The sequence below is a fragment of the Staurois parvus genome, unplaced genomic scaffold (assembly GCF_062004578.1).
Source record: "Staurois parvus isolate SC_StPar_1 unplaced genomic scaffold, SC_StPar_1.0 ptg000056l, whole genome shotgun sequence".
NCBI lineage: Eukaryota > Metazoa > Chordata > Amphibia > Anura > Ranidae > Staurois > Staurois parvus.
In genome coordinates this window covers 3,736,927-3,750,992 of record NW_028317852.1, presented here as the reverse complement: position 1 = coordinate 3,750,992, position 14,066 = coordinate 3,736,927, and the positions used below count along the sequence as shown (strand labels likewise).

Sequence of the window (14,066 nt, the reverse complement as noted above, 5' to 3'; positions counted from 1 at the left end):
CCCTATAGTAATTCATCCCCCATATAGTAATTCATCCCCCCTATAGTAATTCATCCCCCATAGTAATTCATCCCCCATATAGTAATTCATCCCCCATATAGTAATTCATCCCCCATATAGTAATTCATCCCACATAGTAATTCATCCCCCATATAGTAATTCATCCCCCCTATAGTAATTCATCCCCCATATAGTAATTCATCCCCCCTATAGTAATTCATCCCCCATAGTAATTCGTCCCCCCTATAGTAATTCATCCCCCATGGTAATTCATCCCCCATAGTAATTCATCCCCCATATAGTAATTCATCCCCCATAGTAATTCATCCCCCATATAGTAATTCATCCCCCATATAGTAATTCATCCCCCATAGTAATTCATCCCCCATTTAGTAATTCATCCCCCATATAGTAATTCATCCCCCCTATAGTAATTCATCCCCCCTATAGTAATTCATCCCCCCTATAGTAATTCATCCCCCCTATAGTAATTCATCCCCCATAGTAATTCATCCCCCCTATAGTAATTCATCCCCCATATAGTAATTCATCCCCCATATAGTAATTCATCCCCCATAGTAATTCATCCCCCATATAGTAATTCATCCCCCATAGTAATTCATCCCCCATAGTAATTCATCCCCCATATAGTAATTCACCCCCCATAGTAATTCATCCCCCATAGTAATTCATCCCCCCCTATAGTAATTCATCCCCCATATAGTAAGTCATCCCCCATATAGTAATTCATCCCCCATAGTAATTCATCCCCCCTATAGTAATTCATCCCCCCTATAGTAATTCATCCCCCATAGTAATTCATCCCCCATAGTAATTCATCCCCCATAGTAATTCATCCCCCCTATAGTAATTCATCCCCCCTATAGTAATTCATCCCCCATATAGTAGTAGTAAGTAAGTAGCAAGTAGTAAGCCAAGTCCCCCCTGTGTCAATTCACTTACCTTTGCTCCGCGCGTTCCTCTCGCCGTGTTCCCGCGCCGTTCCGGTCTTCAGGGCGGACTGTGAGAGGAGCCTAGCTCCTCTCACGTTCGTCACGCTGCCCCGCCTACACACATCCTGACAGCCAATCACTGGCTATCGGGATGTGAGTGGCAGCGAGACTGGCCAATCATTGCATTTGAGCGCGCTGCCCTGGCTGTTTTTTTTTTTTGGATCACGCTGCAGACTCCCTGCCGCCCGAGAGGAGGGAGGGGAGCGGGCGCCCAGCACACAAGAGCCGCATTAAAGAGTGTAAAGAGCCGCATGTGGCTCGCGAGCCGCGGCTTGCCGACCACTGTTCTAGTGTATCTATCCAGAGGGCTAAAAAACACTGATCTGCATAGCTTTAGCCATTCTTCTTAAATGAGGAATGATCCTCCTATTTTCAGAATGTGTGATGGAATCGGGTTACCTTATGAGCCCATGCACTGATTAAAGCGCAGGCCTTTTATTTTTACATAGTTAGTCTGGCTGAAAAAAGACCAGCCAGTTCAACCATTAACAAAAAAAAAGTTATAATCCTATACCCACAGTTTATTGTTTTAATCCTTACTCACACAACCTTTATGGTTATACTGTCTTGCCAATCACCATTCTTTCTTCTTTCTTTCCAAATGATCAACCCAGTTATATTAGTTTATCTCTAAAGTTTAAATAGTGTGATTCTAAATCTTTAACAATCAGATACAGACCTTAAACTATTTACCAGATGGTATTACACTCCATTACCAATTAATGTGATCTATCCTTAGGTTCCACTGCACTGTTTCCGTGGCTGCCCCCAACCTGGTTTATATGTACACATTTTTTGGGATTGTGAGAAGTTAGCCTCAGTGTGGCAAGAGCTCTTCAACTTAAAGGCTCAGTTAACTGGTAAACCGATCTTCCTGACTAGGGCTAATTGCCTGTTGTTTTCTCACCTTCAAGACCTCTCATGGCCATTGATACACACACTTTGTGTTGTTATGCATTGGGTTTTTGCATACCACTGAAAGTCTTTAGATATTTCCTTTTCTCAGGTTATTTCTAGAATGGATGCAATTATGTTGATGGAGAAAATATTTTATACTACAGGAGGCTCTAAATCTTGATTTGGTGCTAAATGGAATCCGTAGTTAGATATACTAAATACTTGTTCAATTATATTTCTTTATGCTACAACATTTTTACCTTTCAATGACACAAACACCCAATATACAGCACACACACAAATATATGCAAATACAGTTATATGTGTACAACTTACCTCAACTATCTCTAGGAGCTCCGTTTTGTCTATGCAGCCATTCCCATCTCTGTCATAAACCTTGAAAGTCCACTTCAATTTATGTTCAAGCTTTCCTCGTAAAACTAGATTTAGAGCTGCCACATATTCCAGAAAATCTATAGTATTATCCTGTAAATTACAAGCAAAGTAGAGTGTTTGCTTACTTTGATTATTGCTGGGTTAAAAAAAATTAGGAACAAGGTTATCATTTTATAGTGACAGTAGTGTTTCAGAAATAAATAATTGCGGCTTAAAAACCTTACCTCTCCTGGCCAGTCAATTGAGTTGAGTCATGGCACTTAACTATTTGTTCATAGTTGTGAACGTTAGTAGTTGTTAATTATTTTGCCAGGACATGCTAGTGAGGCCACCTTTGCAAGATAATTAATATATTGCACAGTACAAATCAGGCAAAAATTGCATACAATTACAGACATTCAATATTGCCCAGCTTTTTAATTCTCTGCTTACTCACCGCTTGTTAATACAGAGGTGGGTAAGAGGTTGAAACCTCTAATAGAAATATGTAATGAGGCCTTTAAGGCACCTATAGGCCTCATGCACACTTTTTTGCAGCCACTTTTAGGGGCATTGGGCGCTATTTTTACACCTTCCAAACACCCCTCCATGTTATCCTATGTGTCCATGATACATATTTCTTAGAAGTGGCAGGGGCTTTTAGGAGCTGTGAAAAAACCCCACTGCCAGTGCATCCAGGAGCAGAAGCGTTTTGGCATAAAAAAACGCTTGACACATGTAAACACACATAAATGCGCCTAAACGCATGTAATGCTAAATGCGTTCAGCGCTTGAGATTTAATTCATTTCAATGATCCAGGCGCAGAAGCGTTTTGGCAGAAAAAACGCTTGACACGTGTAAACACACGTAAATGCGCCTAAACGTGTGTAATGCTAAGTACGTTCAGCGCTTGAGATTTAATTCATTTCAATTATCGGAATAAATTATTATTCTGGCCAATGAAATGAAATAATGTTCAAGCACTTGACAACTATAAACGCGCCTAAATGCTTCTAAAAGCATTAGACACTTTTACAAGTGTCAGGCATTTTTTCTGGCAAAACGCTGCTGCCAAGAGGAGGAGCATTTTTAAAACATCCTGTCTGCATGAGGCCTTAGATATCAGATGGCAATTTCCTGGTCTAGATGTTTCATAGGGAACAGTTAAACATGAGAAAATGTGCCTGGATTCAGACTGCAGGTTGTTCCTGGAACCCACCGAAAAGTCAGAAAATTGCAAAACCTTAAACCACACCCTATTAAATTGTATGAAGAGCAAATATTAAAAATCAATTCTGGCCATTTTCATGGCAAATAAGCATGGGGTTTTCAAACAAAGGACATCAAAAACTATAGAAAATTGTACTATTAAAAGTAAAGTTCAAGCCCTCAACTTTGTACAAATTGACCAGTGTCACGCCAGTTTGATATTATAGTTTTGGGCTTCTTCTTCTTTTTTTTTCACAATACCACACTGCATTGTTGTTAAAGTTTAATAACATGTCAAAATTGCTCAAAAACACTCCAAGATCAAGATTGTATGCAAGTATTTGAATAAGTTGCAAACTGAAAGACCTCTGCAATGTGGGCCTTGTTTTACTCTATCTGCTGCTGACAGCACCATTGTGGTCTGCAGCCTTTGCCTGCAGTAAATCAGTCATGATAAAAGTACCAGCCATTTAAGTACCACATGCATGAGAAAACACATACTGTAACTATGCACCAAAAAACATAGTGGGAGCAGTACCCTAATGATGTAACTGGGAAGTAACAGGCCGCACTTCTCTTACTTGTCCCTCACTTTTAGCCTCTCCCTTCTCTCTACAAGATTCTGCATCTGCTTCAACATCTAGATCCTTGTGCAATAGGGGGGTGAGGTTGGACAAGAGGTTTCAGAGTCTAACCTTATGATTTGTCAAGGAGGAAAGAGGATCAGAATGGGGCCACACAACAAGTAAGGCTAAACGTAGGCTTGAAAATCGCCATAAGTCTCCTAACCCCACTCTGTCATCTCCATCAACATGTTTGACCAGACAGGTGTTTTCTGAAGCTGCAGAAAAAATTGTCCTATGATCACTCCCATGTCCAACAACTCAGTGCCAGCCTGGCAAACTTGCTGGTATAATGGCTGCTCCTCAGTCCAGCTGGTGGATTCAGACCCCTTTCACTAATTTATGGCCTGTGCTACGTCACAGTGACAGGTACCCAGCCCCGATTTGGTTGTCCAGAAGGCCATGCCTGCCCTCCACAATCATGCAAAGTAATGTATTTGTGTCACTGGACCATGTGGTCAGCCTCATAGCCAACATGACTACAGATGTCTTTTAACAAAATGTATTTTTATATATATATATATATATATATATATATATATATATATATACACACACACACACCTACTTTACAAATTTCAGCTGCTGCAGTAAACACTGTGTCTCAGTATATAAACCCAATATGCACTGCTATTTATACAAACTCTCCCAAATATCACACAGTAAAGCAAAAAATAAAATAACATTTCATATACAGTATGCGCTCAGTAAAAAGTGCTAATTGCTGTGTTTACATGTTGTATTATAATTATACAGGATATATATAGAGCCAACAGTTTGCTCAGCGCTTTACAATATAACGGGAGACAATACAGCAACAATACAGTTCAATACAAGAGGGAAAGGAGGGCCCTGTTCCTCAGAGCTTACAATATAGGATGCAACCACTACTCACAAATACATATCAATAAAGTGCACATTCCAAAAAAAATTCCATAAATAAAAGGTGCTTAGAAATTCATAAAACTTCTAATATTCTATAAAGCGTCCAGTTCATTCAAAAGTGCTTTGTGTCCTTTTCCAAAGGACACACACTGCAAACACACAACTGCGCACACACAGACACACACACACGATACCCACACTGTACACATATACTGCATACACATACGCTGCGCACACTATACATATATACTGCATGCGCACACACACACTGTACACATATACTGCATGCGCACACACACACTGTATACATATACTGCATACACACACACTGCGCACACACACACGATACCCACACTGTACACATATACTGCATACACATGCACTGCGCACACACACACTGTACACATATACTGCATGCGCACACACACACTGTACACATATACTGCATGCGCACACACACACTGTACACATATACTGCATACACACACACTGCGCACACACACGATACCCACACTGTACACATATACTGCATACACATGCACTGCGCACACACACACTGTACACATATACTGCATGCGCACACACACACTGTACACATATACTGCATACACACACACTGCGCACACACACGATACCCACACTGTACACATATACTGCATACACATGCACTGCGCACACACACACTGTACACATATACTGCATGCGCACACACACACTGTACACATATACTGCATGCGCACACACACACTGTACACATATACTGCATACACACACACATGATACACACACTGTACAAACACACAGCGCACACATACGATACACACACTGTACACACACACACACTGAGCACACACAGTGTACACACACACAGTACACGCACTGTACAAACACACCACGCACACACACAATACACACACACTGTACACACACACACACATAAAACACACACTGTACACACACACACACACATAATAAACACACTGTACACACAAACACACACACACTGAGCACACACACTGTACACACACACGGTACACACACATACATACACACACTATACACACACACTCCCCCATATGTCATAGCGGAGATATAACACAGCCACCAGTCCTGGACCAGTACAGGCGGAGAATTCTGTATTAGGGGGGGTGCTTTATCCAAGACTCAACAAGTACAAGAAAGACGGACAGAGAGAGAGAGAGAGAGGGGGGGAGAGGGGGGGGAGAGAGAGAGAGAGAGAATGAAAAGATAGAAAGAGAGAGAAAAAAAAACAAGAAATAGGGAGAGAGAGATAAAAGGAAAAGAAAGAACAGAGAGAAAAAAGTGAGAGAGAACAAAAAAAAGAGGGATAAAGTGTGTGAGAGAAGAATAAAAGATAGAATATATGGGAGAAAGGAGGAAGAAGAGAGAAACTAAGAAAAAGAGAGAGAAAGAAAGAAAAACAGAACAAGTGAGTGACAGAGAAAGGAAAGTGAAACAGTTGAGAGAAAGAAAAAGGGATAAAAAAAAAAGAGCGAGGAGAAGGAACGAAGGAGAGAGAAAAGGGGGCAAAGAGAGAATAAATAGTAGAGATGGAGAGAGAGAAGGAAAAGGTGCGAGGATAAGTAATGGAATAAAAAAGAAAGATGGATAGGGATAGAGGGAGTGCTGTAAGTTCATGGGTTAGGGGGCACTAATTACTTGCCTTGCCCTGGGCACTGACAACCCACGCAAGGACACTGCATTGTATGTACTGGCACTACATTAATTCTCAAAATGTGTTGTGTATTGAGCTAAAATAATGAGAGTGAACTCCAGCATGGAAATACATTTTTCAAAATGCACAGCAAAATATTAGGCTGTGAGTGTATGGAGAAGATGAAGACATCCAGACGCCACAAATAGGAAACACTACAAGGTCATCATGAATTTAATGGAATACCACAAAAATGCACATGTTGAGGTTAAATATTTAATTGTTTATTTTGTGTTCATAATTTATATCTGAACATTTTGAGGAGATATATTCTGTAAATGCCATTATTCCAGTGTAAACCTTTCATAGAATACTAGTAAACTTCTGTACAAGTACAATGTTTTGCAGTGGCAAGCCAAGACTTCTTCCCACCACAAGAGGGCAGGTCTTACTGAGGCTTAAATGGTGAAAAAGTGCTGAACAGAATATCTCAGTTCTCTTTCCAAAGTGCTGAACAGAATATCTCAGTTCTCTTGAAATATGCACCTGAGGCACAGGCAATGCGTGAGACCACCTTTTTTTTTCAATAAAATTGAAAGCAAATAATTAAATACACAGCTCAAATGCATAAATGCAAAGAGTTTTACCCATCAAATGATCTGTAATTCTGTTCAGCCAGTTTCCAGATCCATGTACCCCTACCAGACAGCACAAGCTAGTCTGTGGCCTGCAGTCTGTGCTCTAGGATTCAGGTCAGTCTTCAACTGGACAATGAAAGAGCAGCAGACTATTGATGAGTTCATCCTTGCATGCCTTACAACTTTCTGAGACAGATGAGAAAGACATCTGGTAGCTAGGGTTGCCACCTCATCACTTTAAAACCAAACACATATTAATTATACAGGTTCTGAGGCTAACTTAATGCAGATAATGCACAAAGTGTTTTTAATTAACACCTTAATCAGCCACAGAACCTGTGTAATTAATATGTGTTCCGTTTAAAGGGATGAGGTGACAACTCTACTTGTACCACAAAGTATGTATCATGCAGACCATGGAGAACTAGTATGCAAAATATGATTGGTTGAACCTACACGTGATTTTTAACCCCATTTTTACTTAATATGGACTTTTTTAAAGAATAAATGCAACAATTTAGGCTCCATTTACACCTGAGGGGAGCATCTTTGATTGTTTTTGAGTTCTGTTGTCTTTTGTTAGCACATGTATACACATTTTTTGCGTGAGCTTCAAACGTAAGCAATTTTTAAAGCATTTTTAGACAATGGCAGAAAGACAAGAAAACATGCATAAAATGCATGTTCTGTGCATTTTAACACTGTTATCACAAGCTCCCATTGATGTATATTAAGGCCAAAATGTACAACTTCCAAAAGGAAATCACATACTTTTTCGAGTGTCAAGCTTCAAGATGCACTACGCTCAGGTGTGAACTGCAAACAATAATTATAATGGAAGTCCTAGTGTTCTGTGTTGAACTTCTAGTGAAGCCTTAAATCGCTCTTCCAATTTCTCAGGTGTGATTGGGGTCTTCGGGTTGGAATAAAAATGTTTAGTATAATATACAATTTTGGTAGTTAAAGCTGAAGTTTAGCATTTTCTCTACAGCTTTAGTGATATTACTTGACTGTTACATACATATAGTTAGTCTGGCTGAAAAAAGACAAAAGTTCATCCAGTTCAACCATTAAAAAAAAAAGAAAGTTATAATCCTACACCCACAGTTGACCCAGAGGAAGGCAAAAATGACTGTAATGAAGGATGTCCCACATTGTGCAGGCTGCTAGACCCTATAGAAATCTTCTGTGCAGGGATGTTGGTCCTCTTGCTTGATGCTGAACTTTCAGCTTTGCGATGGCCAATAGCCAGGGCCATTGCTAGACTATTTTGCGCCCTAGACAAGACCAGCTACTTGCACCACTCCCCTCCCCGCCCCCCCCCCCCAAAAAAAAAATAAAAAAATAAAAATGTTTTAAAACAGAAGAAAATATTAAATCAAAAAAACATGAAACTGCAGAATTTCTTTTAATTTGCAAAAATAAGTGCCATAAGATGCCAACAGCACTAATATTAAAGAAGAAATCATCATGGATGGACTGTATCTGTGGCTGGCAGTGACAGGGTGACAGTTGCAGTGAGTGGAGGATGATGGATCCACACTCTGACAAATCCCAGGCTGGAATTCCCCAGGCAATGGCAATGGGGGGGATAAAATGCTGTGACAGCAGGCAGCTGAACTGAGGGATCCCACACAGTGTCCCCACCACCAACAGTGATACAGATCAGTAGGCCCATCAGGCACTAGAAGTGCAGGCTGTGGGATCGTGATGATGTCATCACTCACTGACACATTACACATATGATGGATGGCCAGCCGGCTGGATCACACTCACACAGACACAAGGGGGTTTATTTACTAAAGCTGGAGAGAACAAAATCAGACTCCCTTCTGCATAGAAGAAACCAATCAGCTTCTAACCTCAGCTTGTTCAATGAAGTTTTGGCAATGAAACCTGGAAGCTGATTGGTTTCTATGCAGAAGGGAGTCTGATTTTGGACTCTCCAGCTTTAGTAAATAAACCCCAAGATGTCAAAGTCAGACTTTACCTTTCTCCGCAGGTAAAGCTGATGAATGGGAAGAGAAGGGTTGGAACTCCACAGTGATCAAAAGCTGCCAGCCAGCTTGCAGTAAGGGACTGAGTCTGAGAGGAACACTGGAAGGAGCTACAGCTCAGCTGCTACACTGGCCCCAGACACCTAGGATCTTCCTCTGTCCTTTCTTCCTCCCCTCTGCCACCCCTTCTCTCATTTGAAGGATCATTCATGATGTGGTGGTATCCCACACAGAGAGAGTGACAGCCTGTGCTGCTCCCAGGCACCCCCTAGGTGACAGCGTGCCCTAGGCAGCAGCCTAGTTTGCCTAGTGGAAGCATCGGTCCTGCCAATAGCTTTGGGCATAACTGAAGTGATGAGGCTCCATACAGGGACCTGCTCCCTCCTCCTCTATTGAGAAAACATCTTTCATCATTTACACTGCAGGTAACATGATCTGTGAATGTGGGATATTTAGATGGATGACATGATGCTACGTGCAGCTCCAGGAGGAGGACCCGCACCTTGAACCGAAAATTTCTACAGGTTCCAGTAGATCAAGACCGAGTAAGGTCATTAAAGCTAAGGAGATTTTAAACTAAACTTCAGCTTTATATTGTCCATTTTTATGAAGGTTTAAACATAAAGCCAAAGAGAGGGACAACTGAAGAGGAAAGAGGGACAGAGGGTCTGGTTTTCAAAAAGATGGACAGTCCTTCCAAATGAGAGACAGTTGATAACTAATTCTCTGTGTGCATGTTCATGGTGCTAGACTGACACTACTTGGCAATGCAATGGAGCTCTGACTGGCCAAGAGCGCTGCTGTAAAGAAGATTACAGGTTGCTAATATCATGATATCAAGCCAGATTCAGGCACCTATACTAACTGAATGGAATTTTACAGCACATTTAATGTTTTTTTTTTAATCCAGTAAATACACCACAAAGCAGAACATTACTCTGCAAAGTGATTTACATTTTCTGCCTCCACCCCACCACCTCAATAATACCTGCTTTTATGGGGGCTATTTTTTTGTTTTTTTCTGAAGGCTCCATCCCCTGCCATCATTCTGTCCTAGTCCGACCCTGTCCTGCTCCCACAGCCTCCAGGGACTTCTCTTTCACTTATCCCAGGAGGCTGCAGGAGCATATTCACGGAACTATAATTCAGTTACAGGCTGGGGGGGAACAAATTAGTGGTACTTCACTTTAAGTTCCATTTTAAGATCATGTAAGATCACATTGCCTGAACAACAGAGGTCAAGAGCTATCATCATGATATGAGATTTCCATCCAGTTACAACCCCAATGATTAGCTGTCTAAAATAAGCCCTAAGACTGTGTAAGGACTATGGCCTGCTTCACACCAATACGTTTTTTTATTGCTTTTTGTAGAAATACACTACAGTCAATTTAACATGGTTTCCTATGGGACATGTTCACATCCATGCGTTTTTCAGTTGCTATTTTGGAAACGGTCAGGGACTTTTTAAAATGCAAGAAACAGCATTTTTGCTACAATAAGGTTCAATGGAAACACTGCTGAAATGCATGTAGAACATTTTTTTATGCATTTTTGCCTTGTTTTTTGCTGCATTTTTATACTTACCAGCAACAAAAACATTTTTCCTTTAACCACTTTACAACAGCGCTATAGTCGAAAAATGGCTACAGCTCAGTTGTCCAGTTATGGGAGAGTATCATATGACGTCCTCCCAGAACGCGCCCCCAGCGGCGTGCACCCAGCACTGTCAGTGATTGCTGTGTCCTATGGACACAGCTGATCACATGACCAGGTAAAAGGCCAATCACAGCGGCCTTTTACCATGTGATCTGCTGTGTCATTGGACACATTGGATCACAAAGTAAATACAGTTGCCAGTTATGGGCAGCACTTTTAGTACTGCCGGTAAACGGCAAATTTCACAAAGCGGATCTGCACTGAGAATCAGGGCACCAATAGCCAGTGCCCTGATCATCATTGCCCAGCAGTGCCACCCAGCAGTGCCCCCCAGCAGTGCCACCCATCAGTGCTGCCCAGCAGTGCCACGCAGCAGTTGCGCCCATCAGTGCTGCCCATCAGTGCTCCTCAGTGTCACCCATCAGTGCCTCCTATCAGTGCCCATCAGTGTTGCCTATCAGTGCCCATCAATTCCACATATCAGTGCAGTATCATCAGTGCCTCCTCATCAATGCCCACCAGAGCTGCCTCATCAGTGCCGCCTATCAATGCCCATCAGTGCTGCTTATCAGTGCCCATCAGTGCCGATCAGTGCAGCCTCATCAACACACATCAGTGAAGGAGAAAAATTACCTGTTTGCAAAACTTTATAATAGAAACAAAGAAACATTTTTTTTCAGATTTTTTTGTTTATAGTGCAAAAAATTTAAACCCCAGTGGTGATTTTATACCACCAAAATAAAGCTCTATCTGTGTGAAAAAATTATAAAAATTTCACATGGGTACAATGTTGCATAACCGTGCAATTGTTATTCAAAGTGCAAACTGAAAATTGGCCTGGCCAGGAAGAGGGTAAAAGTGCCCGGAAGACAAGTGGATAACAACAACAACAAAAAAACGCTGATAAAAATGCAAAACCCAGTAAAAACACATAAAAAATGTGTGCAAAAACGCAAAGCACAATGCAAAAGCAAACTGCATGGGTGTGAACCAGGCCATGCCTGATTGATTTTTTTTTTTTCGTTTAACCAGTGTGTTGAAAGAAAAAAATTAACCAGTCGCAAGTGTTGATCAGGGAATCACTCTTACTGAGCTATTGTATCCTGCTTGTGGAATGCAATGATCAGTGTTGCTGGCTATAGCCAGCAGCAATGATCTTTCAGGAAAAACCCAATAGGGAGGTTGCACACAAGTCAACTGTGTACAATCAGCTAGCCCAGCTTTTCTTGGTGCCCTACAATTTTGACCTTTAAGAGGTTTCTAATTTCCTTGCTAAATAAATGTCCAGTCATGCAATGATCACATAAACTAGCGAATACTGTAGTTTTATGAATGGGCTTTGCCTCCTCCATTGTTTGCACACAAGGGTATGTGAGTTGCATGCAGGCATTAACTGAACTCCACACAATAGACTTTATGTAAGGACAGGAGTAGTGATACCTCCATAGGAGCTGCTGATTAGGATGGATCCCATGTTCTTTGCCTCAACCTTCTCAGCCCCTCTAACACACCAGGTTGAGTGTACAAACATACAATGTCACAGGAAATCACTGAAATAAATACTTAGTACCCAGTGGTAGTGCTATATCACAGAAAACAGGCACCAAACCAGGTAGTAATGGCAATCTTAATATATTGTCACAATATGGTTGGTTAGTAGGCAATTAGAAATTGATTAACAATGGTAATAACACAATTTGGCATACAACAAGATTAACAGTAAGGACTAGTCATAAAATGACATTTGGCATCCAGATCAGCATAAGCAGTAGCAAGGCCACTTCAAGTGCAGTAGTGACCATAGTAAAGTTTAATCTACCGATGGCTGGACCTTCACTGCCAGAGTGCATTTATGGCACAATGCTAGTCCTAGACCAAATGGCTATGCACTGTTCAACAGACAAGGAGGATGGAAGGGGAGGGGACAGGGGAGAAAAAGGTGCTTGCAGAATAATTATTACAGGAGGAGCAATCCTTTCAGATGTTGTTCTGCTGCCTAATGTTGAGGCCCTGTGGAAGCGTTGGTGCATTAACTGCTTAAGGACCACCCTATAGCAGATATACTGCTACAGGGCAGTACCTGTGTGCAAAATCAAGTATATATACGTGATTTTGCAATTCCTGGTAGGGGGCGCATGCTGGCCGCACCACCATTCTCGGCCGCGAATGTCAATCACCATGTCCCGGCCGGTAATTACTCGCCGGCACCCGGTGATTACTCTCTGAGCATCTCTGATGGGAAGATTGTTTTGTTTACAAGCAGCTGTTTAGAGCTGGATCACTTTGAGAAGCAGTGGGAAGGGTGTCCCTCGCCATTTTCCAGTGATTCTCGGGCTTACCTGTCTGATCAGTGAGCCCGATCTGGCACTCACGATGGCTGGTCATAGAGATTAGCTGAGGAAAGATGGCTTTAGCTAATTTCTACAATCTAGGAGAACCAAAGCGACGTTTTGATATCACTTCTGGTTCCGGCTGAAAGTAAACAAGACCATTTTTTGGGGGGAACTTGGTGAAAGTCAGTCCCACCATCTCTGACTCAGGCCCTCTGCTCCCTGCTCAGAACTTTTACTTGTAAACACAGAAGTCTGGCTTCAGTATTTGTAAGTGACAGTTTGTCTCCCAATGGCTCCCACAGATCTAATCTCCTGAGTGGCTCCCACTGAGTGCAGGATGGGGGCCAGGGAGATGCAGGTGCCAGAGGTGCGGAAGAGGACACCCCCAGTGGGTGATCTCCCTGCAAGTGAGAGTGACGAAGTCACCTACAGTGTGCAGGGAGGTACTAGAGCTGACTGGGTGCTTCAGCTTAATACAGTAACAAAAGTAAGACATGTGGAAGATGGTGGAGCTTTTAAAGGGATTGGGGAGATGGGACAGTGGAGGGAGAGGGGATTGCATGCAGAGGTCAAAGCTGAAGAGGGGTGAAAGTCAGATGTGGATGGTGGATGCAGAGGTAAACAGCTATGGAAGAAGGCTGAACTCTGCCCTCTGTGTGTAATGCACCCCTGAACTCTGCATTATATATGCAGCGCACCCCTGAACTCTGCTTTATGTACATAGCACACCCCTGAACTCCACTCTGTTCTTAAAGTGTTAC

General features: G+C 42.0%; 1 protein-coding gene across 1 annotated transcript in view; it reads right to left on the bottom strand.

Annotated features, from left to right (window-relative positions):
• Positions 1–14,066, bottom strand: part of LOC149469974 (guanylyl cyclase-activating protein 2) — a 53,436-nt gene that overhangs the window by 13,006 nt on the left and 26,364 nt on the right. Inside the window, exon 2 of the mRNA XM_089668304.1 lies at positions 2,247–2,396. Within this exon, the coding sequence (XP_089524430.1) occupies positions 2,247–2,396 (150 nt within the window). The remainder of the gene's footprint in view (positions 1–2,246; positions 2,397–14,066) is intronic.